Source organism: Lissotriton helveticus, chromosome 12, assembly GCF_964261635.1.
Source record: "Lissotriton helveticus chromosome 12, aLisHel1.1, whole genome shotgun sequence".
NCBI lineage: Eukaryota > Metazoa > Chordata > Amphibia > Caudata > Salamandridae > Lissotriton > Lissotriton helveticus.
Window position 1 is genome coordinate 310,596,939 of NC_136073.1, and position 27,476 is coordinate 310,624,414.

The following is a 27,476-nucleotide window of genomic DNA, read 5'->3' on the forward strand; positions in this document are numbered from 1 at the left end:
TTGGAGGGGGCGGGGGGAGGTGAGCACAGAAAGTGAGACTGTGCATGTGAAACAGACATGGCTTGGGCCCCACAGGCATGTGGGATAGACTCGGGTCGGGATAACAGGCATGGAGGGATGACACGGTCATGCCTGCTTGACTGGGGGTGGGTAATAATATATGCATGGATGGCGTAGCACCGGTATGCAAAATATACCGGGCGACAGAGTAACTAACAAAGGCATGCAGAATAGACAGTGGATTAACAAAGGCAAGGCTGGAGTAACAGAGTTACAAAGGGCATGTGGAATACCCTGGATTAGGGGTATTACAGGTATTCAGTGCAGGCTTGGAATGCAGTAACTTGTGCATGATATATTGCTCTTAACATGCACGCAGTTAATACTTTACAGCATGACTGCTCAATGGCCCAGAGACAGACCATGTCGGAGGCGGGTCGATTACAGAGGATTCGGGGAATGTAGGCCAATTTAACAAGCAGACGGAACTGCCGTCTGGGTGGCTAAATCGGACAGATGGAGAGTAAAACATAGGAACAGGAGGGTGGGTCGGACAGAGGTCCTGAATCAGCGTGGGGTCTGGAAATGTGGGTGAAGCACAGACACGCAGAGTACTCTGGTGTTCCGGGGCGTGGGAGTACATTTGGGATCTGGGGCAAGGGGGCCACGGTGCAGTGCAGACACGTAATCTAGCGCATGGGTCAGACCCCGACGTGCAGCGCATGCACGGGGCTTGGAACAGTTTCTTTAACTAGAAATGCAGGGTATCCGTGGCCCTGTGAGAGTGGGCCAGCCTCAGGCTTGAGTTCAGAGGTCTCCGGGCACTTCCTGGCGCACTCACCTGGCTCGTTGTTGGCGGGGGCTGGCTCGTCCCGTAGCGTCCGTAGGAGATGTAAGTTCTGCTGTAGCCCATCTCGTAGGGCTTGGCCGGGTAGGGTACGGAGCTCAGACCGCCGGGGTGGTACTGGTAGGAGCCCAGCTGCCCAAACGGGGGAGCCCCCGCCCTCACAGTGCTGCTGGTTGGTGTAGAAGCTGCTGTCCATGGCAGTAGACACCAGTAGCGTGGGCAGCTCCTGCGGCTTGTGAAGGGTGTGGTAGTTGCTGGAGGTCATCTGTGTGGAGTGCATGTCCAAAACTAGGGTGTGAAAGATGCTGGTCATCACTGGGCTTGCGCAGAGAGGCGGCGGCAGCGCTCACGGGCGGTGAGGAGCGCACTGAGTCCTGAGGAGTGATCAAAGGCGGGCTGCAGCGGGCATGTTCCCCCCCCAGGGGAAGTAGAGAGCTGGAAGAGGCAAAACGGTCTGGGCAGTGCGGTGCTGCGATCACTAGAGGGCTGCAGACATTAGTCTGCCTGCAGGACTCTGTCAGAGAAACACAGAGTAGAAAACTAGCACAGTGTGCCTAGCGTGCGCCGCGCTTATTAAAGTTAAATAAACCTAAAACGTCGGTGTTCGCCCCCGTTGCTCTCCCTCCAGCCCCGGTATCACTCGAACCCCCTACACCGCTCTCCATTCACTCCTCGCCATCCTTGCCTTCATCACGACCGCCCTCCCTTTCTCTCGATATCCCCTCCACCCTGTGACAGCCCCCCCCTATGACAGCCGAGTCTGTACCTGGGCAGCTTGGCAGGGCCTTCCTCACAGCATCGAACACAGACAGTGGGCGGGCGGGAGGGAGGAGGCACGGACAGCGGGCGGGTGGGAGGGAGAAGACAGGACAACGGGATCGAACACAAACAGTGGGCGGGCGGGAGGGAGGAGGCACGGACAATGGGCGGGCGTGAGGGAGAAGGCAGGACAACGGGAGGGAGGGCGGAACTTAAAAAAAGAGTCAAAAACGCCCACGATTCGCGTTCTGACTGGGAAAAAGTGATTGACAACGATGTCTTCCAATGGCTAGCCTCCATTTATGGGGCTAGCCAATGGAAGAAGGGGCGTGTTCAAGTCCCCCATAGTGTTCTAACATTAGATTTTGCCTCGGCGAAACGCTGCTTGCGCAGCTTTCGACAGGCAAAACCTAAAAAGGTATCTTGAGCTTGTTGTAGCCTTACACAGGAGGTCAGCCAACGGACCTTTGGAGCCCACTTCTTTGTCCCTGGTACAAGTGGGAGCAGGTCCAGCCATTCATGTTCCCTCACAGGTCTCAAACAGCAGATGAGACCTCCTCTGCTCCAGATGAAGGGGTCTTGGGGTGCCACCTTGATATCTGGCACTAGCTTGTGGGTGAGCGTGACTCCTGGCCCCTTCCCAACCATTAGGGTAAAAGTTCAAAAGGATAACCCTTCCAACTTTGGCAGCAGTTCCTGTGTGCCTTACTGCAAGCAATCCAACAGTACCCCTCACTCACTAAATCCAACTGGAGAAACTCTTCCCTCTTGTGTAAAGGCTTTGTGCCCACCCAGAGTTGTGACCAGGGTAATGAGTAGCCCGTCTTCTGTGGTCACTCCAAACCAGTTCACGTGGCAGCTTAAGTGTTTCCCTATGGGCCAGCCAACATTCCTACAGCTTTTGGGTGCTAGTTACTGTAAGGATACGTTCTTTTTTTATTTCTACATGTTCCATTTTTTAAATCCCATGCACTCTACCCTGTGGGATGCAAGGCCCAAAGTGCTGTGACATTTTAATATTTAAAAGGAATGTTTTCTCCTGCCTAAAGAAGTTATTTTGAAAGGCCAGGGTACAGGTTTAAACTGCAGCTGCCAGGCAGCAGTGGCAGTCTGGAGTCATGTTTGCGGTGTTTCGCTAGTGGGTGGCACAATAGTACTGTGATCAATAGGTAATAATTAACTTTCTATGCCATGGCATTTGACATTGTGTACACTGGCCTTATTGGATAGCTAGTTAGGCCATTTAAGATTTAGTCAATTGCAACCATTTTTAAGGGGTCTTAGCACATACATTGGGCACTGGACATTGGTGTCCCAGAGTGCAGAGTAAAAAAGAACTTCAAAATTCAACAAATTTGAGTGACCGCACAAAAAAGGGATTTTTCTCACAGCAACCTTCAAGCCAGAACTCCCCAGAATCGATCACTGTTGTAATCCAAGGTGTATAATGGACTGATTTGTAATGCAGTCTATACAATATTTTAAATAGTTCTTCCTTCTCTTGAACTAGTCACATGAGATTATGCTGGAACCGATTTCTCCCTACTGTATACGTCTAGGTAAATTCATAAGACTCTCATTGTTTATGGGATGGTAGTTTTGTATGCGAGGTGGATGGTTAAAGACTGCAATATTGACGGATGGTCTTGTGAGTGTAGGATGTATTTGATTTTACCAACATCTCAAAGGGTGCAGGTTTTGTGTTTCCCAGCTTCGTGCACCGGTATATTATGCACCTACTGGTGAATTTGCTAATAATGAAATAGTTTGGAATCCGTAATGTCCTTTATCACTGCACGCCGTGCAAGCCACAAATCACTTACGATCCATACCCATGTAAAATACCAATTACTCAGGACAGGGGTGAAAGGTTCTAAGTACACAGCCAAACCAGCGGGTGTACTCGGAATCATTGATTACATGTAGAAACCTGATTGATTTAGAGAATAAGTTCGAGCATAAGCCCAATCTAGCCAGGTGGCCAGTATCCTATTAAAAAGATTGATGCTTAATTTCAATTCCAATGTAGACTAGTTGGATTGCTATATCTCATTCATAGGGTGAGAACTTCTGTAGCTGCAATTTAATTAATCAGGTCTTTTAGAGTTTGTAAAAGTGAGTGTCTAAATATCCTGCAGAACCCTGCTGAAAGCAGCCTAGGCCCGATGCTTTAGGGGCTTGGAGGACATTTATGGTCAGTAACTCCTGCTTACTTATGGATGCTTCTGGGAGCTCTCTTTGTACAAAATTGCGGGGTTAAACACCTCTGATACCTAGGAGTGCCTTTACTCCCTCAATGCTTGGTCTGATTAATAAAAAGGTGTGACAAGTTTTGAAAGCACTTTAGCTTGCTCCATTTACCTGATGCATAATTATGATCATGATCTTGAAGTTCTATGCAGTCTCTAGCTTGTTTCCCTCTGGTTTAGTTGCAAAGGGCCTGCCAGCTTTGTTTTCCTCCTCATGGTACTTGTTCTGAGTCTAGCAAGTAAGTTGTCAGCCCAATCTGATTCAGTGCGCTTCAGTTTAGAAAGTATGATTGGCATCTTCTTGCTGTTTCCGGCTTCAGAACCTAAATTAGTTCCACCTTAAGCTGGGCTGCCTCCAGTATGTAATGACCTCACTACCATCTTCAGGGCAGACCAGAAGACTGCCTTTCGTATCTAAACATCTGGTTTATGCACCAGGTAGTCCATAATGCATTTAAATATAGCCTTGCAGACTATGTTGTCGCTAAGCAAAGTTGTGTTTAGCCATCAACAACCTCTTCTTAAATGTTACCTCTGCTGCACGCCAGCAGAGAGTAACTGTAAAGGTTTCACAATCTGAGACCATCATTGGACTTTTGTCCACCTCTTCAAATTTATCTGTAGGAAAGAAGTTGAGCCTCATATACCAGTGGTGGGGCACCAAATAGTGTAAATATTTGCTCTTTATAGGGTCTCTAACTCCAGAGGTCAACTAACTCCAGGCTTTCTAACCATTCCTTACTCCAATCTGAATGAACACTTGAGCTCTGGTTACTCCTGGTGTCTTATCCATGATTGGGGCCATGACCAAATTCAAATCTTCTGCTATCACTAACCGTTTTTGTGCTTTCTCTTGATTTTTCCTTACAGCCCTTTTAGGGAGACCTCGTTGCCCCGATTTAGACATGCCCTGTATTTAGATTTTATTGCTTAAACCATCCATGCCCAATGGGGCACCCTAAACCGAATTTTGTGATATATCAACCTTTTTTCCAAGTCCTCTTGTGTAAGATTTATTCCTCCAGACGGATGGTGTGAGCTTTAGGTGTGCCTTATGTTGCTCCGAGAAGCCACTTTTCATTTCATTGAACTCCTTCCTTGAGTTCAGCTTTGACAGAGAGAATGCCCTCCTTTATGTTCTTAGAGTCTTTCCATAAAACCTTTTGTTACTGGTTAATTTTCTGCAATTGTTCAACTTTATGGTGGGCCTAATCACTTATTGGGGTGCTGAGGATAATTCTGTTTGACAGCCCCATGCAAAAATGGTTCTATAACCCTTTTTGGCTTAGACACCTGCCAACTCATGCAAACCTATCTTATTGTATTGAAGAATATCAGTTGCAGGAGGCATCTTTTAACATGCACTTGATGTTGAGTGCTCCCCATCTGCATTCCTGTTCACAAAATTCTTCCCCCTCAGGGAGGCACTTAAGGAGTAGGTCAACTTGAACGACCAGCAACTATCTCTGCCACCCAAATGGGTTTAGCAGCAGCCTTCTTGCACCCCCTGCATCGCTGTGTGTGTGATTGGATGGACTGACCAAGCCAAGGATAATGCTTTCCTCATTGTAGCATCCATTGCCTCACTCAGTACTTTTGATAGCCAGGATTTGAGGTTCTGTCTTACCTGGTCTTACTTTCACCCTGATGGGTGGCTTGTGTAGCCAAGGCCAAGTTGGGTGCAGTGTCAGTGTGTCTATACAAGCAGTAGAAAAGTGGAATGTTATGCAGCGAGGCTGGTTAGGCTCCCGTATGTAACCCTCTGGCAATACGATTTACAATAATAAATCCTTAGCTCAGTACTGGTAGAGTGGCAAAGAGCAGTCGGGCTTCTCTAGAGAGATATATGTTAAGTATTTCAGAGTCCCAACATGGATGATCAGTGATTGGCACGACTCGAAACACATCGGACACCAATTTATAACAACAAAGCTGATTTTTATATATAGTTAGGCACCAAAATGAAGACAACCTGATGCCCTGAGCTCTCTGACATCTGAGCTCTCTGCCGCCCCAGGAGGGGTTTCCATACACGGGAATACGCTTGTTGCCAACTGCACGGGACTGCACACCTGAGCGGAGGACCGCCCACCCAACGACCGTCACCACTGGCAGCCTTTAAGACCTCACGGAACCCGCTGGCATGGGTCCCGCTTTGCTGCCCTAAGCTCTCTGCTGCCCCAGGAGGGGTTTCCAGACACGGGAATGCGCTCGTTGCCAACTGCACGGGACTCCATTGCCCAGGAGTCCGTGCCATGCACACCTGAGCGGAGGACCGCCCACTCATCCACCTGCCACCGGTCACGGGACCGCGTGCGGATCTGCGCCGGGCTAAGCCCGGGCAAAGGGCGGGCCGTCTGGCCGTCCGGGGACGACAGGGGACGGGCCTCTACTCTAACACCCCTATTGCCCCCCTTGTTCTGCCCCATCATCTATAAAGGTACAGCGTGTCGTACCATTGACTATCTGTTTGGGATTCATTCGCCTGTTGTGAAGTGGAAATGGGCAAGCGCAAATCCATGGAGGGAGGGGGGGGGGCTACAGAGGCTGCTAAACGCCAAAAACAGATCAAAAAGAAGAAAGCAGAGAGAGCGCCTAACCATGCGGGGCTGAACTGCATAATCGATAATATTGACACTATCATTGAGGACTGCCAAGACATTTTAACTGCTGACGTGGGGCTCCCACAAACTGATGAGGTGGTAGGGGATACAAATTTTAATGCACAAGAGGTGGCCGGTCCAGCTATCGTAATCCCCGAAATGTTTAGAGCAAGTGTTAAGCAAAAGGCGGCTGCTCTTGACCAGTTTGGCCAAGACAGCCGGCCAAAGGGGCGAAGGGGTGACTCGCTCCTAAGTGAAGGGAGTGAGATGAGTGCGGTTAACCCACAGGTTGTACCCGTTATTTCCAACGATCCAATAGTATGCGCCAATAGGTTTGCAGTTTTGGCTGAAATCCAGCAGGAGCCAGAAGGAGAAACCATTAAGAATGGAATGGAGGGTTCCCAGCCACTAGCTGTAAACTTTAGCGCTATTGGCGATCTGGCCAACTTGGTCTCCCTATTAAGAGATGAGATAGAGGGTATGAAAAAATTAATTTTAAATGTAACTACCATTCCAAATGGCAATTTATGTGCCACTTGTCAACAACACTTGCCCTCCCCCAACATACTCACTGCATATCCAACCAAAGCCCAGGGTATTAAACAAGTAGCTAGGAAAAATGGCATCACAAACACTAAGCTGCCCCGGCCTGCTCAGGTTGAAGGGGGAGCAATCCTCACAAGCACTGCCCCTACTCCGACTTAGACTGCAAACACCTTGAATCCAAGGTGGCAAGCAGGCACAATGACAGCGCCAAGAGGACCCAGGGGGGACCCACAGGGCTGCAACCACGGAATGGGCCAGGAATGCCACCTGGGGCCCTGCTCAATGCTACTCTAACCTCCCTTAAAAGACCAACAAGTCATAGTATGGAACCATCTGAGCACCCTTTACACGCAACGGGTACTTTTGCAACGAACACTATATATATAAGACTAATGTGCCCAAGTGCCAAATACGAACCAATGGAATGAGGGAGGGGGTAGATTCTTTGACGAATAAGGCCATCCATTGGTTAAGGCATGTTAGAGGGTGCCGGTCGATTATTAGAGAAGACATTGTCAGAGCTAGGAGAGTCAGCCACTCCGGGGCCACGCATGATGTAATTGAACTAACCCTGGTGTCTGATAATTTAGCAGAGAACTTATTCAAGATGGAGGATAGATCAAGCCCCCCAGCCAATTCGGGCATCCAGTTGAGGAAAATCCCCCCATTACCTTTCTCATTAGCAATAGCTATGCCTCCAAGAGAGAATAGGAATGGGCCACATAGATCCAGACTTAATTCCATCGATTGACTACCCCTTAGCGGGACAGGAGAGCTGTCAATTGTCCAACAGGGGCCCAAGCGTAGGAACCACCTAAATACATGTAGAAGGGTAGAGGGGGCTGAACATTCAGGCTCGGTAGGCTCTCCCCTGGCAGAAGTCGATGTGGCCAGCCTAGATGGGAGGAATGAATTTGGCATAGCCAATAAGGAGCCAGTAGGAGGTTGTGATCCGCGAAGCGTATGTGGCCCAGGGGTCCAGCCGCTAGCCACCGCAGCATTGGGGTGTGATTCTAGCGGGGTTGGGGGTAGAATAGTCTCGTGGAATGTTGCGGGATTGGGCTCCAGAATGCACTTACCAGAATGGGCGTAGTTTATAAATGGCTTTGACGTCTGTATCTTCCAAGAGATGTGGGCCTGTGAGCCTTTGTATCTCTTGGGTTTCCTTAATTTTTTTGTCCCGGCCGTCAAAGGCCCTAAGGGAAGACCGAAAGGGGGTCTAACCATTTGGGCTCGGCAGGCACTCTTTGACAAGATAACAGAACTCCCTACAGGCAATAATGACATTCAGCTCATTAGGCTTAGTATGTCTTCGGGGGAACCCCTAGACATTTATAACCTGTATAGAAGACGTCCTGATGGGGGGGGAAATCACAGGTCTTGGCTGCACTTGACCAACTGATCGATGCCCAGCTAAGCGAGAACAGCATATTAATTGCCGGGGACATGAATATGACGTTCGAGCCCCTTTCTGTAGAAGACTGGCAATCAGGAGAAGATGCAGACACTGAATGGGGGATTCCTAAGCTGGATCTAAAACCTGTGAGTAGATGGCCAACAGAAGTAATACAGATGAACGCCCTATGTAGTGAAAGGGGGCTTAGAGCTCTGAATGGTAGGACACCGAGTGATGGGCAAGGGGCAAACACCTTTGATAATGGCCGTTGGCAAAGCCGGAATGATTGTTATCTGCAGCTTAACGATCTGGCATCTGATGAAAGACATGAGGGTGGTCAGTAGACAAGAGAGTGATCACAACCCCCTTTGTATTACTCACCTGTTGTGGGGGTGGGACCTTGAGGGGCAAAATATCATAATAGAAGCGATAGCGGAGATCGTCCCAACGAACGATATGAGGCGGGTTAAGTGGCCCCAAATTGTGGCTAACCATGAGGCGCTACAAAGTATCAGCAAAGATCTGGATCTCACCACTTCTGCTATGGAAGTAATTTTGAAGTCTGGATCGGGGAGCAGAACAGATATGGAAGAGATCCCTAATCTGCACTGTGAATTTTTTAGCTCGATAAAGGGCCATTTCTACAGGGTAGTACGCTCGCAGCCGGGCAAGAAAAGTCGACCACATGCAGCGGGGTGGTACAACGCTACATGTAGGGCAGCTAGAACTTCTCTGGGGATGGCATCAAGAGCAAAGACCTAACCGCCGTTAGGGAAGCAAGGCGGAAGTACAAGTCCAGTGTATCTATAGCCAAGAAGCAATGGGACGAGCAGCACTGGCAAGATCTCAAAGCTGCCAGTTCTGCCAAAGACTCCAGATTATTCTGGAACATTGTTAAGAGGGGGTGTCCCAGAACCACCCTCTAACCATGTTTCCCAGAGTAGCTGGTTGGACTACTTCGGGCCCCAATACAGGTGCCGTCCGGAGGACATGAACAGGGAGTCTGTGGCCACTGCTGCATTTCAAGCTCCTCCTTTCAACAACGCGGATGTAGCAGTGGCCTTGGACTCAGTTACACGGGGCAAGGCTCCAGGTCCAGACGGGGTGCCTGCGGATGTTTTTCTCCATGAGAAATCATGCTGGGGCAAGTACATCTTGAACCTGGCTAATGCAGTAGCGCTAGGGGCATCGGTACCAAAGTCTTGGCTGGGGCGGTAATAATCCCTGTAAATAAAAAAGGGGACAAAACCTCACCAGGGAACTACAGGCCCATCAGCCTTATAGACGCAGTGCAGAAGGTCGTAGGTAAAATGACCCTGGCAAAAATCATAACCTGGGAGGAAGAAAATAATGTTCTATCTTCTTATCAAGCAGGTTTTCGTAAACTGACCAGCACGACAGACCAGATCTTTCGGTTTACGCTGCTGCATTGGAAGACAGTGCAGTTGGCGAAGGGCAGTCTTTATGCTGCCTTTAAAGATTTACGTGCAGCTTTCGACCTAGTCCCTCGCTCCCTGCTTTGGAAAGTCCTAGCCGAGATGGGTATGCCACTTGAAACTCTATCGTTAGTGATGAGACTGCATGAGTCAAACTCTGCAAAGATTCAGTGGGGAGACATGGGCAAGTAACTGACGAGTTCCCGGTAGAACAGGGGGTACGCCAATGCTGTGCCTTGGCCCGATGCTTTTCTCCCTTTACATTAATGGAGTAGTGGAGCGTATGTTGTCTGCTTCTGTAGATGCTCCAACTTTGGATGGTTTGAAAACGCCAATCCTATTAATTGCAGACGACACGCTCATACTATCTTAAACCCCCAGCGGCCTGCAGCGTGCCTTGAATATCTTCGAGGGTTTTTGCACTGATCATGGGCTTGAAGTAAATGTAGCCAAAACGAAGCTCATGACATTTAACCCCCATTCCAGCTTCAGAGGGAATTTCTTCATGGATGGCCAAAAGGTAGAAATGGTTTCGGACTTTGTTTATCTGGGTATCCACATAGCTAAGGGCGCAAAGTGGGGGAAACACACAGAAATAGCGGCTCTCAAATTCCGCCAAAACACTGGTGTTATAAGTGCCGAACACAAAAGGTCTCTGACCAAACCTATTGCGCCTGCACTTCAAGTATATGAGGCCAAAGCCATTAGCTCGGCGCTTTATGGCACAGAGCTCTGGGGTTACGGCAATCTAGCACCACTAACGCTGGCCGAGAACAAATTCCTTCGAAATCTCATCGACCTCCCTAAAAGTACACCCATGAAGCCTCTGCGTTGCGAGTTGGGTAGGAAAGCCATTTCAGACATGGCTAGATTAAGACACATTTTATATTGGCGGCGTATCTGGGCCACCCCCGAGTCCTACTGGGACATTATAACCAAACCCCAGGACAGGAAGCTATACTTCCAGCTTAGAGTGGGGTCTCTCCCAATTAGATCACTAACCGGAAGATGGGTAGAGGGTTATTCTCATGTCTGCCCAGCCTGCAAAACCAGTACTGAGACCATTGCCCATTTACTCTTTGTGTGCGGGGCTTACTCAGTCCCTCGACGTGTCTGGCTGAGGGCTATGTGCAAACAGCTAGGCACGAGAGAGAGTGATGTGGCCCTAAGGATTATCGGCACTAGTTCTTTGCCAATCATTGCTGTGGCAGTTGCTAAATTCTTGGGTTGGGCATGGGCTATCAGAAGGAAATCTCTTGTACAATAGTAGGCTTGATGAAATGAACTTAGGCCATTGTCTGCTCTCCCAGCTAATGAGAACCCGCTCTTTTTCTTGTGCTTATACTGGCTAAATAACTGTATGAATTTTAGGTTTTACTGATGAATTTTAACACTACTGATGTCTCGATGCATTATCATTTTAAAAACTTTTTTTGAGGTTGTAAATGTTTTAAAAACTTGTTATTGTGGATGTAATGGTTTTAAATGTTTTATGCTTTTATGAGTTTTTTACCTCGAATAAAGCAAATTTGACTGACTGACTTGTATAACCGGAGTTATGAATTTTAGAAGGAAAAAATGAATCTGTCAAATCAGTACTGCAAAACTTTAGTATTGTGGTCAATTGTAAAAGGCACTAGTGATAGTCGATCACTTGCAGGTCGAGTTGTGTAGAACCGGCTGGGGGTTAAGGTAATGCCAGTTCCAGGAGCAATATACGGCAGTCAGTTCAATTTTACCCGGCTCGTAGGGCCCAGGTGCAGAGTTGCTCTGGCTGTCCTTGGTGCTGAAGCCAGAGCCACGTGGGAGCTGGTTTTAGCGCTTAGTGCTGATGAGGCAACTGGTGCAAAAAGTCGACAAAGGGGCCACTGTAGTGGTCGGATGAAAGTGCGGTGGAGTGCTCTTGTGTTGCAGTGTTGAGTAAAGGTAGTGGCAGCCGGACTGGCTACCAACGAGCAGTGGTAAGGTCAGCAAGAAGTAGTTTCAATGTCCGGAAACCTGGGGTAAATTGGTAGCTACCTGAAACTTGCTGGGGGGTCAGGACTAAGTTTCCCACAATGCACTGGACCATATACATTTTGGCGATCCTTCTGAGGGCTTGATGGCTAGCGATTCTTTGGTTCTGGAGCGTTTTTACCTGTGGACAGCATGGGACTGGTGCCACTAGTCAAAGTGAGTCTGGGGTTGCCTTTGGCACACAAAGGGGTCCCTTTGTCTGGGGGAGCCAGTCTTTGGTCCGGGACGAGTCGATGTTGTGCAGTATCAGGATGGTTGCCACAGGTGCAGAGTATCGCACATTTGTTTTGTGTAGGTCTGAAGTCGCAGACTTGGGTCTCTTCTTTGTCCTCTGTTGCAATTCAAATCAGAATTGATGTTCTCATGCTAGGGCTGCCCCTTAACTCCTAGATTTAGGGGCGTTAGTGGTGTGGGTGCAAGTGGCCAGTGGGCTACTAGCCCCGCGTCTAATCCGCACCTGAGGTGACGACATCCATGGGTGTGTCTCCGTTTCTGATCAGAACCCTCTAGTCTGCCACTTTTACAAATGGCAGAAACCTTCCTTGGCTTTTCAGACCAGGTTTGCCATCTGGGGGTGTATACCTCCGGACTTCATAATATTACTGCCTGCCCGGGTGCAAATGTGCCTGGAGGAAGGGGGGTGGCTGGGTCCTCCTCTGGGGGTTAGCCTGGATGCATATCCGAGGCAGTGAAAGCTTTGAAGCTCACCACCTTGCTGTGCCACTTAACTAGCTATACTGTCAAGGAGGCAGGTGTGATTTCCGTCCCATCCAGTCCACTGTTTCTGACTCCTGGGAGAGTTCATACCTCGTGGCAGGGGGTAAGATTCCTGTCTTGGCTGCAGCAGCTGCGGGCTGTCAGCCAGGGCACAGGAAAGGCTGGGGCCAACAGGTGGGTAACCTATAAGGTAGCCACCTAGGTGCATGCCACATCGACTTTGACACAGGGATCATGTCAGGGGTGATGAGGCAAGTTGTTTGATACTAAACCTCACATATTTCTGCGGTACTATAACGAGTTGGCAACCTCGTGGGTGCCAGCACGTTATCCTGTGACCCGTTGATCACTTAAAGTAGCTCTTAATGGAAAGAGGCTACTATAGGGGCATATAAGCTTGCACTTATATGTCCATACCTTTAATATAATGCACCCTGCATCCTGAGCTCAGGAGGCCTTCCGTAGCGGTGACTGGCATATATTAATAATAGTGCTTTGACCAAGTCGCACATGGTGAGGCAAAGTAGAGTTCGAGCTTCTGCAGCCTGCAATGGCACTACTGCTGTCCTCTATTTATTTGAGCCACTCAAGGTGGCACAAACAGTGCTTCAGGCTCTGGTGACCCCTTTACTTCCCATGCCCTATGTACCACTGGTACCATCTACCAGGGACTTATAAGGGGATTGATGTCCTTGCCAATTGGGGTTACATATTCATGTGTCTCAGTTTTAGGGAGAGAACACTTTCACTGGGGCCTGGTTAGAACTATCCAGTGCACTTTCATAGTCAAACACCAGCATCTAGTAGTCCAAAGGGGGAAGGGGGGAAGTGTGTGTGGGAGGGGGTAAGGGGGGCCTGCAAAAAGCACACAAGCCGGACCTGTATTTTCTCTGTAAAGATCTGTGTTAATTCATTTTGGTTGGGTAACTGCTAGAAGGCCATGCACTCTGGGTGCTACAGAAAGCATACCCAAGTTCTGTTAAGCTGTGAAACCCCAGCATTTTGGGAAGTCTGAGGTCCACCCACTAAGCATACAGAGTAGGCCCTAAAGGTTCAGCCCGAAGTCAGCTCGCCTTATACACAGTAGATGTCGTGATTCAAAGCTGTGTAAGTGTCCTAAAAGGGCATCTTAAAGCTTCTCACCTGAGGCAAACAAATGACATGAATGCTGTGTCCTTTAACAGATGCTGCACCAATACACACACTCCTGTGGGCCACATAATCAAGGCAGCTTTGACCCAATGGCAAGATGACATCCAACAGGACAGATCAGCCAATCTGGGCCATAAATTAATTGTTCTCCTCATCACAAAACTGCTTGCCACCCTAGTGCCTGTCATCTGATGGGGACCAAATTCCTATCGGTCAGCGAGGCCCCCCCACCCCCCAATGGTACCCAACCCAAGCACCAAACTTCAGAAGGCTTTGAATCCCTTCCTTCATGCTGCACACTGGGCCCAGCGCTGCTGCCAGCAGTCATGTTGTGCAACTACTCTACTGCTATACTGCAGCTCACTTCCAGTCCCCTTGCCTTTTGTTGCAGGGTCTCCTTGTTTCTCCTCTGGGTGCTGCTCACCCTGTTTGTAGGTAGAGTCCATCCAGCGAGAACCCAGCATAGTTGATCTTCCTTCCCTGGAGTTTCTGGAGACTCCGGACACTTGCATGCACACAGGGGAACTCCAACAGCCAGGATCAATGTGGAGGCGATGGAAGAGGAGGAGAATGATGGGAGATGCATTACAGCTCGAAGGGGCATTGCTCTGTGATTAGACTACTTCCTCCATCTTGCCTGTGTTGGAACTCCATCAGTGGTTTTATCCAAATAGTTATCCTGTTCCAGGAACCTCAACAGAAACCCATAGATCTCCTGTCTAGGATACCTGGTAAGATATTGCACTTTCTCTGCTTTGCTCGGTGGTCTGGCTTCTGAGTACATTTCAAGTGTCCAGTTAAATCTGCCCAAAGAATTTGTGGGACTTCTGAAGGAAACCATGTACCCTTTTGGCTTCTGTGCCTTGAAATGGAAGGAGTCCTGCATCTGTTGGGTAGAAAAAAAGTACAAACTTGAAAACGTGCCATGTCCTTTTTAGGTTGAACATTCGAGACCTCTTGTATATACTATTTGTGGGCTTAGCGCCATCCCCTGTTTTTCATTTGTTTGTTTCAGTGTCCTTTTAAAGTCCTTGTTTGCTAGTGGTCAGTCCTGCCCCTCCTTTTTAGGTCTCTCTGGCGTTGCAGCGCGAAGCGCTGCCGCCAACGAGACTTATAGTCGCCTTGCTCCCCCCCAAGGGAGACAGAGCTGGGCACGAGCCGATCCAGACCTGGGCACGAGCCGACTCAGGTCTGTGAACGCGCTTCACAGTGGAACAGCTTGTTGACGAGAAGCAGTGTCTGTCAGAACACCGGATGTGCGTGTTGATGCACGCGTTCTTTCCGTCGCTAAAGATGGCGGCGCCCTGGCTGGATCTCTGTTCCGAAGAGCCATGATATAATGTGAGCTCCGGCGGGTGCCTCCAGGTGAGAAACGGTGACCAAGAGTGAAGGGACGGTACATGGATATCAATAATACACTGTGTTGGCATTGGTCACGCTGTCCTTAATGACCTATTTGTCAATGCTGCTTTCTGGAAGAGTTTATCCTAATGAGATTTAAAGTGAGGGACAGGTGGATGGGAGACAAGTGTTTAACTTATCGACGGTCCTAGCGGTAGACCCAAATAAAAAAAGATAGTGGGATGGCAGAAACGGTGCAGAGGAGTTTGCCGGAGGGTTGGTCGTAAGGAGGGTCTTAAGAGATTCAAGTAGGAGGGACCATGACTTTTGAAAAGTAAACAACATTCTTGAATCCCTTTACATGTATGTATCCTATCGTTCAAGGCTTAGCACTTGTAAGAAAATAGCTCTAGAAAACACAGCAATAGAGGTGTGAGTTGAGCATCCCACGGAGACTGTAGGTTGCAGGTTAACCGCGCTCTAGTTCAGTGAGATAGTTGCCGTGATCTGTGTGCATTCTGTTACAGGCTTTTATTTGAGAAATGCAGCGTGCTGGTTTAATCCACATGCTGCACGAATGTTTGTGTACCTTCAAGTATATTTTATATCTTTATGGTATATATTTGAACTAGACTTCCCTAATCAGCTATGCCGTCGATGCTAGCAAAAACCTCTAAAACTTTAGGTTCCATTTACAGGACAGTATTGTGTTCTGTTGAAATCATACTCTTTCATACATTTCGCAAGCAACTGACAGTGGTTTTCACATCTATAGTGAAACGGTTTTATTAAGCTACGCTCATGCATAAGCTGTGCAGAGATCGAACAAGCTCCCTAAACAAAATGCGGTATATGCAAATTGCTGGTAGTAGCATTGCAAAGCTACCCTACAGAAACAGCCCAAGTACAACACCAATATCATCATTGCATGAATCTATGTTGATTTTATTAATTGTTATACTGTTTTCGGATAGATCATACGCAGGCAATGACTGAGGCAGAGCTTTTTGTTTCAGAGATGTGGTGCTGAGTGCAGTGGCCCCAAGAATAGTGTAAGAACTCAAAATGACAATATTACCTTTGAGCTCAGTCTCCCACATGTGGAAACCTGCAGAAAATGAAAAAACGAGTTTGAGCTATAGATCTGGAGCATCTGAACCAATCAAACACTCACACCCAGTCAACAGATCTGGCAGGGTATGCTCAGACGTGAGTCCCTTGCTCACTTTGCCACTGGATTCAAGCAAGCCTGGCTGAAGACGGCTGAAATGCCAGAAACTAGTCCTAGGAAGTTTGATTCCGGTCCAGGGAAGGCATGGCTTGGCAGTTCGGGCTGGAATGTACCCATGAGGCACAGGGTCAGACTGATTTGCATATGGCCATGTCTGAACTGGGGTGGCAGAGTGGGCTAAAGAACGGGGATGGATTAAACCCAGATCTGTTGACTGGGTGTGAGTGTTTGATTGGTTCATATGCTCCGTCCATCACCACCCCCTTTTGTACCGCAATTCATCTGGAGGCCATGATCCTCCAGATTGAATTTGAGAAGACTAGTTGCCCAGAAATTGCAGGGGAGGCAGTGAGTGGAAGAACCAAAAGCGCCACTTTCACTAGATGCTGATAAGATGTTTGATTTGGTGATTTGCCCATATGTGCTTTTGGTATTGAGGAAAGATAGGTGTAGGCCTGAGGATACTTGTGTGGATGTTATTTTTGTAAAACAGGCGCTGACAAAAGGTAGCGATAAGATGGTGCTGCCTTCTCATTTTCTGCTTAAGAGATGTAACAAGCTGAATTGTTTTCTGCTCTGATCTTGGAACAATTGGTCTGCCGGATATGCATGGGTGTACTGGTTAGAATCAATAGATGGTGTCCACAGTATTAAGATAGATCCTTTTATGATATATATATATATTTTCAGGCTAAACACACAATTACTCTGATTATAAATTTAACTGCATATTTAGTGCAGGAGGTAGCATTGAGGATATTTATGAATACTCACAAAGTTGTAAAATTGCTCTGAGCCAACTATTCACAACAAGCAGTTGCAATGCAATAGATCTCACATCTATGCGAGTTTAAGCTATTGTCATTGTAAATGACAATACGTTTTATTTATGTTTCAAAAACCAAAACATACATAAAAGACATTGTCATTTACAATGTCAATAGCGCAAAACCGCGTAAATGCGAGACCTGTTGCATTGCAAATGCTTGTTATTACTTGTTCTCTTTTGCTCCTCCAATGGAGCTGGGACCAAGTATTGTAGATTTACACTTTGGTTTTTAAGGGGAATACATTTTTTCTTTGTTCCCAGCTTGTGTTTCAGTGGGTGCATTTTCAACTTCATTCTCCCGGGCCTGCTTCAATATATAGCATTTCTCTATGGCTGCCTGTAAACCTGGTAGGGTAGGGATGCTTGTTCCTATCCTGCATCACTCATGACAAAGAACCAGCAAGGATTCTCGTCCTTCCCTGGCTTCGTTCCATAAGCCATTAAACATGCAGGTACATTCACGCGCCTCAGGCAGTAGTACACATACCATTTTCAGCAGCTGCAGATGACCCTATGCATGTGAAGAAGAGAAGCAACTCTTCTAGCGAGCAATATTATCCTGGGTGTTTTACCTCCGCCCTTCTCTTTGGCTCTGCGCCATCAGGCAGCCCTTGGCTATTGCACGTTTCCACCCAGGTCTGCAGCTTTTCTGATTGCAATCTCTCAGGACTGCCACAGGAAAGCAAAATAAAGCTGTGTGAGCGCAGGCCCCGGCTGCTGCACGACTGAGCCACCGGTTGCTGCTGCCCAGAGACAGCTCATAGGTTTAGCCGGCGTCCGCACATATTCCCTGGTGCCTCACACCCACACAAGGGCGTGGCAGTCTGTCCCTCAGCTACAGATGTTTGTTAAATGGCCACGCTCTCAGGGAAGCTCTGCCTGTGCTCATCCCTCCTGCAAGGGGCATAGTTGCCTGGATAGATTATGTAAATAATCTTGATATACTTTTATAGCCTATTCTTGAATCTGGTAGTTTCTATTTGTTTTGGGAGGGTGCGAATAGGGAATGCCAATAGGCATGGTGCCTGTTGAAGTTTCACTATGAGCCGTACGATGCAATACTCGTCGCTGACGGTAGATGTCACTGTCTTGCGAAAGGCGCTCTAGCCCATTTGTTTTCACTTTCCCAAGTAGTGCTGGTGTTTTCTAACACACTTGGACTCCTTGTGAGCAGCGGCGTACCAAGGCTACATGCATGCGCAAGCCAATGCTTTGCACGCCTGGTCCTAGGTCACAGAAAAGTTGTTTCCTGTGACAGAAGCTAGCCGCTGTTTTTGGAGAAAGTTGCACTGTGTGCATGAAGGCTCCACTTACAGCCACTCAGAGCGTCCTCAGGTAAAGCTAATTTGCAGCTCTTCAGTCTGTACACACGAAGTTATTTTCTACACGGTCATTGTGGCGTTCACAGGGGCCAGGTGTTCTGGCGCTGGGCGCAGTCTAGGCGCGGACAGGCGCGGACGGACTTGCCTTGTCTTTGGCGTGCTAGCGGCACGAACAGTTAGCAAAGGGGCAACAGAGTAATTTAAAAGGGCACAAAACAGTCAACAAGTCAACACAAAGGATATAGTGCAATGCAGAAGAATACACGCAGGGAAGGTGGGGAGGCAAACTTACGGAGCGGCGGCAGTGGGCACAGAGGCAGGCACACACAGGCGGCCTAACCTGCAAACAGGGTCAAGGGTCGAAGGGAGGCCTCAAGAACCCTTAGTAGCAGCTCTGAGGCAGTTTCCAGGAACGTGGCACAGTGGGCACAAGTGGAACCATGATATGGCTCAGGCTAAATCCTTATGGAGCTTGTAGGGGGATGTGGTATGTTTGAAAAACAAAATACATATTTGTGAGCCAATTTGTTTTTCCTATAAGACAACCACAATTACTTATTTGCATGCAACTGTATAGGAATCCATTGAGGTAAGGACAACCAATTTGGTGCCATCTGTTGTGAAAAATGTATCTCAGCTCAGGCAATTTACATATCAGAAGTATAGTGGGGGCCTTCCTTTATTGGGATCAATTTTAAGATTAGTGAGCTGAGTTGGTATACATGGGAGAAAGGATGGTTGCTTGTTCGTTTATGGCTCCTTGGGAATGCTTTGGCTTGAGTGTGCCACAGTGGGCACAGGTGGGAGCGTTGCTTGGCTCAGGCTAAATCCTTATGGTGCTCTAGTTATCCCTTTGTGTGGAATATGGAAGTGTCTCTTTATGCGGCCTTTCATAAGCGATTACTGCTCCCCTTAGAGCCTCATTAAACTCTGCAGCAAGACTCCTCACTGGCTTGAAAAGAAGTTCCCACATCTCCCCTGATTTAAAATCCCTGAACTAGCTCCCGGTTGAAGCAAGAATTCATCTAAAAATAGCTTGCATGACACATAAGGCCTTACACCACAAGGCACCTATCACCTCGCACAGAAATTGACAATATCTGGTGGCTCAAGGTCCTCTAGAGGTGCAGACAACTTACTTTTTTGAAACCTCAAAGATTCAATAAAATGAAAACATATAAACAAACCTTCTCCGGGTTGGCGCCTAGGATTTGGAAAACTCTTCCCCCAGAAACCAGACAGAATTCCTCTACCGTCTCTTTCAAAAAGGAAGTAAAAGCGATTCTAATGGCACAAATTTACTTGACTACTTTACCCTGCCCGGGACTTTATTCAATCGAGACGCTCCTGTTATGTTCTTCGACGACTTTACTGTGTTTTTTGTCCTGTTCTCCCATGCTTCTCTACCTTACGACTTTTCCTGTGTATTCGTATTTATATCCCATGCTTGTTCTTTCCCTCATATTACTGCATATATAATGTGTCATGCTATTCATTATGTATAATCAGCTTTGATCACTGTAAAGCGCTCTAATATCCGCAAGGATCTTGTTCTCGCTCTATAAAAACCTTCAAAATAAAAAATAAATAAATAAAATGGTAAAGAGAGCATGAATCATGGTCAGGGGTCACTTTTTATACCCGTCATCACACATTTGTATGTTTGGTGTGTATGTCTTTTCAATGAAATTCGCTGCAGGGCGCCTTTGTTTTCTTCTGCGCAGCTTGCCCAACTGGTTTAATTAGCTTGCAGTTGGTGCTAAAGGTCCTGCCTTTCTGTGTTTTACATGTTTTCTTCTGTTCATTAGCAGGCAGCACCCTTTGAGTCTGGCGACAAAGTAAAAACATTACAGTTACCCTGTCTGGTATTAAGCAACAAAGTATTTAATGTACTTCCTCGCGGTGGGCGTAGGGGAGCCTGCCAGGAAACTAACTTAAATACTGTTAAGCAGAGCAGATGCACAGAGCCTTCTGGACCGCTCAGGTAAAACTTGCTGGCCTTCCAGCTTCTGTCAATGAAGCCATATCGGCAGGAGGGATGTTTAAAGGGCTGCAGTAAATTGTCACCTCCCTGGGCATTTTTGGGTCCTGTGCACTTAGCGTGTTCTGCGCCCTCATTTGGTAGAGTTCGGTTTCACCTACCGCACGGTTTTCCCCCTTCTCGCCTGTAAAGCTAGGGGTTCCCGATGAGTTATATAGAAGTTGTCATGTTGGTACATATGGTCCATTTTGCAGTTACTTTAACTCCATGTGCTTTGTAGTTAAGTGTTTTATTATATTTAGAAAACATTACCTATGCACAGTGTGAACTTGGTATGCATTTGGAGTGTTTACTGTAGAAATGCTGCTAGTCTGTATTCGACTGTTATTAGTATTTTGCTGCTTCGTACCTATGATGAATGTATTTTTTATTACTTTGGTAATGACATATTGCGTTATCTTATTTCTACTGTAGGGTTTTGACTGTAAGCCTCCATTCAAGACTAAGGGGTCATTAGGATGGCGGGCGGACTTTCGTGGAATGGTACCGCCCGCCATTGGTGCGGGGTCCCGTTCGTGACATTAGGATGCGCCCGCTACACTGGTGGGCGCATCCTGCATTCTTGCCATTGCGGCGGGCGGTGCTCTCAGCACCGCCTGCCACAATGCCAAGAAGGCATGTTGTGCACTTCCATGCACAACGTGGCATGCACCACGCGGTGCCTGCCATGTTGTGCATGGAACTGCAGGGGAGTACCATAGGTAGCCCCAGGTGCAACCCTCCACCCCCCAGAATCCCTGGCCCCAATGACGAAAAACGCCTGCCTTTTTGTGGTGGCAACGAGCCATGTCCCCGCTGCAATGCTAATATGGATGGCAGTGTCTCCCAGACACCCCCACCATGTTAGCTGCTTTTCTGCCCGATCGACTCTTCGGCCAGGCGGAAAACCGGAGGACGGTCTTTCCCCCCCGGCCATGGTAATATGGCGGGGTGTAAATTCTAGCCGGGCGGATCGCCACCGCCATACGGGCAGTGGCGATCCGCCCGCTAACCTAATGACTCCCTAAATGTCTCAATGCCCATCACTGAGTGCGCTGCTTTTGCGCCTCAATCCTTAATGTGTCTGTCAGTGATGACTGAGGAGCTACCGCCTTCCTTAATGTACCTGTTAGTGATCACTGTGAGGCGCTACCTCCTTAACCGCAGCCTTACACACATACAAGCATACTTACACACATGCCCCTGACAAAAAGGAAACACTACACACACAACCCCAATAAACTCCCACTGACAACCTATACACTTAGGCACATCTTGTTACGAACACACACACCAGCACCCATCTACCCACAGTCACAGTTTTCACACTAGTACTCTTACACGCTCACACAAAGAACACGGAACTATGCATACAATCACCATTAACTCGCTAAATAGAAACTCAAGCAGACATGCACACGCTCCCTAAATAAACACACACGCTTCCTAAATAAACACATTCACACGATCTCCCTATCTAGACACCGTAGCAAGCATTCGCACAAACACATGCGAACATCCCATAAACTTCCAAACACGCACGACTCCCCACAAAGACACCTAAGGAAACGCACACAAACATCCTGTAGACGCCTAAGCACACAAATGAGCGCACACCCCACCGCACATACTCAAACTCAATTCCAGACACCAAAGCCCTCACACACACAATCACTACTAGTGGTTTTAATTTACTTCCGGCTGCTCCAGCTCTTCCTCAGCACAGCAGCCAGGAATCTTTCCTGCTGAAGGGGATCTCTGCTGTAGTGCAGCAGGCATGAATATTTCGCATTTTCAGCACTTCAGCAAACGCTATCTTCTTTCTTGTAGGATCACGTCCTCCAAGGACAAAGTTGTGTCCTCTGAGGAAGGACCTAGCAGTTCGTACCGCAGGCACGAAACAGTGCCTGTGAAATATTGGTAAACTCCTGAGCGGTGTCTCGTCAGTCAGCACGTATCTAATGTGCTTGCAAAGGCAACATTCTCCAGGTGCAAGGCTAGATTGGCACTGCAAGACGCAGGAGAAACCCCCTTTGCAGAGGGCCAGCGAGAGCTGCTTTTCGAAGTGGAGCATGGGCTGTCCAGTCTGGCAAACTGCCCTTAAGGAACACGAGATTTTCTCCTACAAACTTATTAAATGTGCCCCCCAAATCCACTTGGAGATGGCTGGAATAACTTGCTACATTTTACAATACGTTCACTCAAAAGATGGGGCTGTTGTTATGTTATCTTCTCAGCTGCCCTTGTCCAGGTGCGCTAAATTAAAAGGCAATATACGTGCAACATGTAGCAGGTATTATTCAACAGCCTAAAAGTCCAGTGTATCAATCTCAGAAAAAGAATATAGTGATATAGGGGCCTGACACTTTCAGACCATTCACCAGGGGGTTTCTCATAAGTCTCAGCAGCAGGAGCACTACCCACAATGCTGTCTTGCCTGTTTGTTTTTTTGGGCGGTTTGGGTTCTTACTCACACTGGCCAGTACACAACACCAGTCCCCTTGGTAGGTGCTTGTGCATTACACACCCGGCGCAGGCGCACTGTTGCCTGTTGCAGTCCTATAACAAAATAAATGTTTGGCCCGGCGGGAAGCAGGGGCAACACAGTAAAGGGAGGGCAGATCAGCTCTAATTTCAGCTGACCATGCACAAGCAACGCTTCTGAAGGTACGGCGTCCATTTCTTAAGTAGAGTAACTACACCAATTGCTCTAACTTTCAACATTGCGAGACCTATTGCATGTCAAATGCTTGTTTTGTAGGCGCAGGGAGAACCACGCCCTGTTACCTACCCCCAATCTCCCTCCCATTCACCGACAAACCGCCCTCCCGTTCACCACCCCCACCCAAATGCCAAAGACATTAGCTCGCTTATAAGCAAGCCATATTGACTTTGCCAATGCTTGTTTATTTATTGGCATGATGATTGATTTGCACCTTCAGTCTAAAAAAGTACACTTAGCTGTGTATAGTGTCATAAAAACCCTTCCTAGGAATTCTTTTTTTCCCGGATTTCAGTAATTCTTTAGTTACCATTGTCGGAGCAAAACGGCCATTGCTGCTTTCAGAAAAAACATAGGAATTTCTGAGGTTTCTAAAGAATCCACTTCGAAGTAATGATTCTGATGCTACGACAAACGCAGTGGTGGGATAAGTCATTATTCTATCTGATTAAATATCTCTGATTTTTTTTTGTCTTTGACTGTACCCTAAGAAAATTCCATGGTGGGAGAGGAGAGTAATGTGCACTACTAGTTCTCCATCCTGTTGACCTTTGAATTAGCTATGAAAGTGCAATGGTGTAGGGCTAGACAATAGTCTACTGGGTTAGGTTCATATTGTAACGTATAAGATCTCAGATGGGATATTTGTTATGAATCGCTTCATGATTAGAGAACTGTACCATTAGTAGTTCAAGTGTAATTATGTATTCTTTGATTTCGTTTTTATTTGCATGTATACACCTTACAAGAAAAAAAACCTGACTGGTTAGGCATGTACAAAGTTTTTTTTCTAATCTTAATAACGACATGGATGAAAATGTTGACATACATATATTGTGGAGAAGCGTGGCTCAGTGGTTAGAGGCGGCAGACCCGGAAGCTGAGATCAGCCGTGGACCAGGTTTCGATTCCCCGCCCCGGCGGGTCTCGGGCTCAAAAATTCCACGGACTTGACAATTCTCGCTCCGGTGCCTACTCGACTCACGGGGTCACACTCTGCGACTCTGGGCAATAGCTTGCTTTATCTCCACTACGGCCCCTCGCGGCGGGATGCCTGGCTTTCACCTTGTGAATACCCTGCCGGGGTATCTCACAGGGGAATACCAGGACGGGTTCCCTAAGCAAGCGCCTTGAGACCCCTGGGTGATTAGTGCACTATATAAATCGAAATACATTTACATTTACATACAAATCATTCTGCTGATATCACTGTGATATTCTTAAACCCTGACAGTAGTCATAATCGTGTCCTCCAAATTTATGTGGAATATAGGTGGATATAAATAGTTTCATTTAATTAATATATCTTAATAGTTGGAGACGACCCCTGTTACAGAGGTCTTTCTCTCTAATGTTGAGTTCATAAGCACCTTACCCTCTTCTCCGTGAATTCAGGTAGAAAGACAGTTTTACCGGCAAGAGTCGATGGGACAGTACTGTTAATAGAATTTCTTATTATCGTATCGTATTTCGGCGCGGGGCAAGGACAACAGACAGCGTCTTAAGCATGGACCCAAGTTTCTAATGTTTATGAGCTGAAAAATATACCCTCGATGGAAAACTAGGGCTTGCTATAAGGAAATGTCGTTTTCGTAAAATGTAGGAAAGTCACGCAGGCTGTACATTTCTTTATCTTGTTGACAAATGAACTGGCCCACAGCTTGACAACTTTTTTTTTTTTTCCTTCTACTTTTTCGTTTCAGGAAAAATTGGGAGATGTGGTGTACTGTGGCCTTCCTGAAGTAGGAACAAAATTGAATAAACAGGGTAAGTGTTTAAGACCGGCTATAAACATTTTTTATTCTGGTGTACTTGTACACTGTAGAACTGGTAAATTGATTAGCAGCTGGGGTTGTATGCCATAAAAATCTAGCAGTGTAACAGGCATACTGTTATTTCATAGCTTATGTTTGTTTTCTTTAAGGGAAGAGACTTGCCGTTTTATTCTCGTTGTCCAGTTCAATGTACCAACCACAGTGACTTGACATCATTTAAAGTTGTATCTACCAGAGGTCCAAAAGATGTACATGGCACAAACTTTCTTTAAAAAGAAAAAAATGCCAACGTTAAAATGCCCCATACTAGCAGAGTTTAGCAAGTAAAGTTACCCCATTTTTACTGTTGACTCCATAAAGCTATTTGAGTTTAGGCAGGAGGTATTACTACTAGCTATAGTAGTAGGTTTGGAACTCCGATACTGTATGAGACTGTATGTGCACACAACAGGCTAAGCGTCCAGCTAAGCTATTGCTTTTTTTTGTCTTTCTCCACAAATAAATAGGCAATGAAGTTCAATTAAAATGATCAATAAAGCCAACAAGCTAGTGTTGTGTATAGCTAAAAGACGCTACGGTCGAAGTAACAGAGTAGTCTACCATGGACAGCGTTCTCCTAAAGGGGGCAAATCGCAACTTCTCAGTTGTCTTAAACTAGTTTCGCCGTTCCGACAGACTGCTATCTGCTCATCAGATCTGCTGTGACACATTTTCTCTTTGCCATGGTTTCTCTGCGCCCCTAATTATAAAGTGATGTGCGTAAACATATGTGAATCTGCAAAAATGTGTACACTCAAAAAGCTCCCTTCCAAAAGAAAATTGGGGTTTCCAGCCCACAAAAAGGCAAAGGTCAGATTCCCAAGAACTGTTTTTTAAACTTCCAATGTTGTAATACAGAAGTGAGTCCAAGGTATGGAGTGGTCAGTACAACGTGCTTGGGGCACCAAATACATTTGGGAGGTGGGCGGGTGGGGTTAGATTCCGCTCCAGCTTGTCTCCCTTGTCAGTGTTCAAGATCATACACTACAATGGCAGGGTATGGACTTAGCAGCAACAGCGGTTTCTCTGGGAGGGGTCCAACAACTTAGGAACCTGTATTTCTCAAGTGGTGTAGCATGATTGAGAAGTTTGTCGGTGGGGACACAGACAGGACTTGGTGCACCCACTTGACTCACAGGTTCCCATTAGTAACTGGGGAACTGGTCTTTAAAGGCAGGGTCATAATGTATATTTAGACAGCAGTATCTGTGAAACGTACAAGGAGCACAGATCTGGCCCATTTAGGTGAAAGGAAAAAAAAACATTAGTGTCCTTCTCGTGCTAGAAGGGTATTAATATGGTCTTCTCCTAGAATGTCTGATGTAATCTAGTTAATTTGGACAGACATGCATCCATAGCAATCCAAAAGTGTGCCTGTATTCCAGGGCCATTGAAGCACACAACGTTTTCCACGCTTTCTTGCAAAAAATTGAGAGCAGGTATCAAATGATTACAGGATATATATATATATATATATATATATATATATATATATATATATATATATATTTCAAACACCAGCCAGTTGCACACACGAGTGGGTGCACGCCAAATCGGGGGTGTACCCGAGTTACAAATGAGCTCCAAAATCCCAGGAAAATCAATCCTAAAGGAAGGTAGCACACTCAGGGGAGGTTTCACAAAAGATTTAATCAGGAAACCAACAGCAACGATGCGTTTCGCCTTAGGGCTTCGTCAAGTTGTGCCTAACTTGACGAAGCCCTAAGGCACAACTTGACGAAGCCCTAAGGCGAAACGCGTCGTTGCTGTTGGTTTCCTGATTAAATCTTTTGTGAAACCTCCCCTGAGTGTGCTACCTTCCTTTAGGATTGATTTTCCTGGGATTTTGGAGCTTATATATATATATATATATATATATATATATATATATATATATATATATATATATATATATATATATATATATATATTATATATATATATATATATATATATATATATATATATATATATATATATATATATATATATATATATATATATATATATATATATATATATATATATATATATATATATATATATATATATATATATATATATATATATATATATATATATATATATATATATATATATATATATACATATACATATACATATACATACCGTGTGGACCATGTGACTTCCGGAGACTTTTTTTGCTTAGGAGGCTTCAGGTTGAGTACATATGGTCTCAAGGTTGGCTAGCAGTGGATAACCTGCCAGTAAATCCAAGAAGGGAAAAGCTCATCTGCTCCAGGCAGAATGGTTTTGGTCAGAGCCTTATTTGCCAATAGGCTCAGGCGTGCAGTGGGCTTGAATGTTGAATCCACAAATATTCTTAGATGGGATACAGAGCTGTGCATTGGAAAGCTACATGAAAACTAGAAGGCAGTGAAACCCCATCGCCTGCTTCTGTGTCATATTGAAGGACATCACTCATGAAGCACGTGTACCTTGCCATGTAACTTGT

At 46.6% G+C, this 27,476-nt stretch overlaps 1 protein-coding gene across 1 annotated transcript in view; it reads left to right on the forward strand.

Moving 5' to 3' along the window:
- GCSH (glycine cleavage system protein H) overlaps positions 1-27,476 on the forward strand; it is a 122,031-nt gene that overhangs the window by 76,391 nt on the left and 18,164 nt on the right. The window contains exon 3 of the mRNA XM_078670465.1: positions 24,890-24,953. Within this exon, the coding sequence (XP_078526591.1) occupies positions 24,890-24,953 (64 nt within the window). The remainder of the gene's footprint in view (positions 1-24,889; positions 24,954-27,476) is intronic.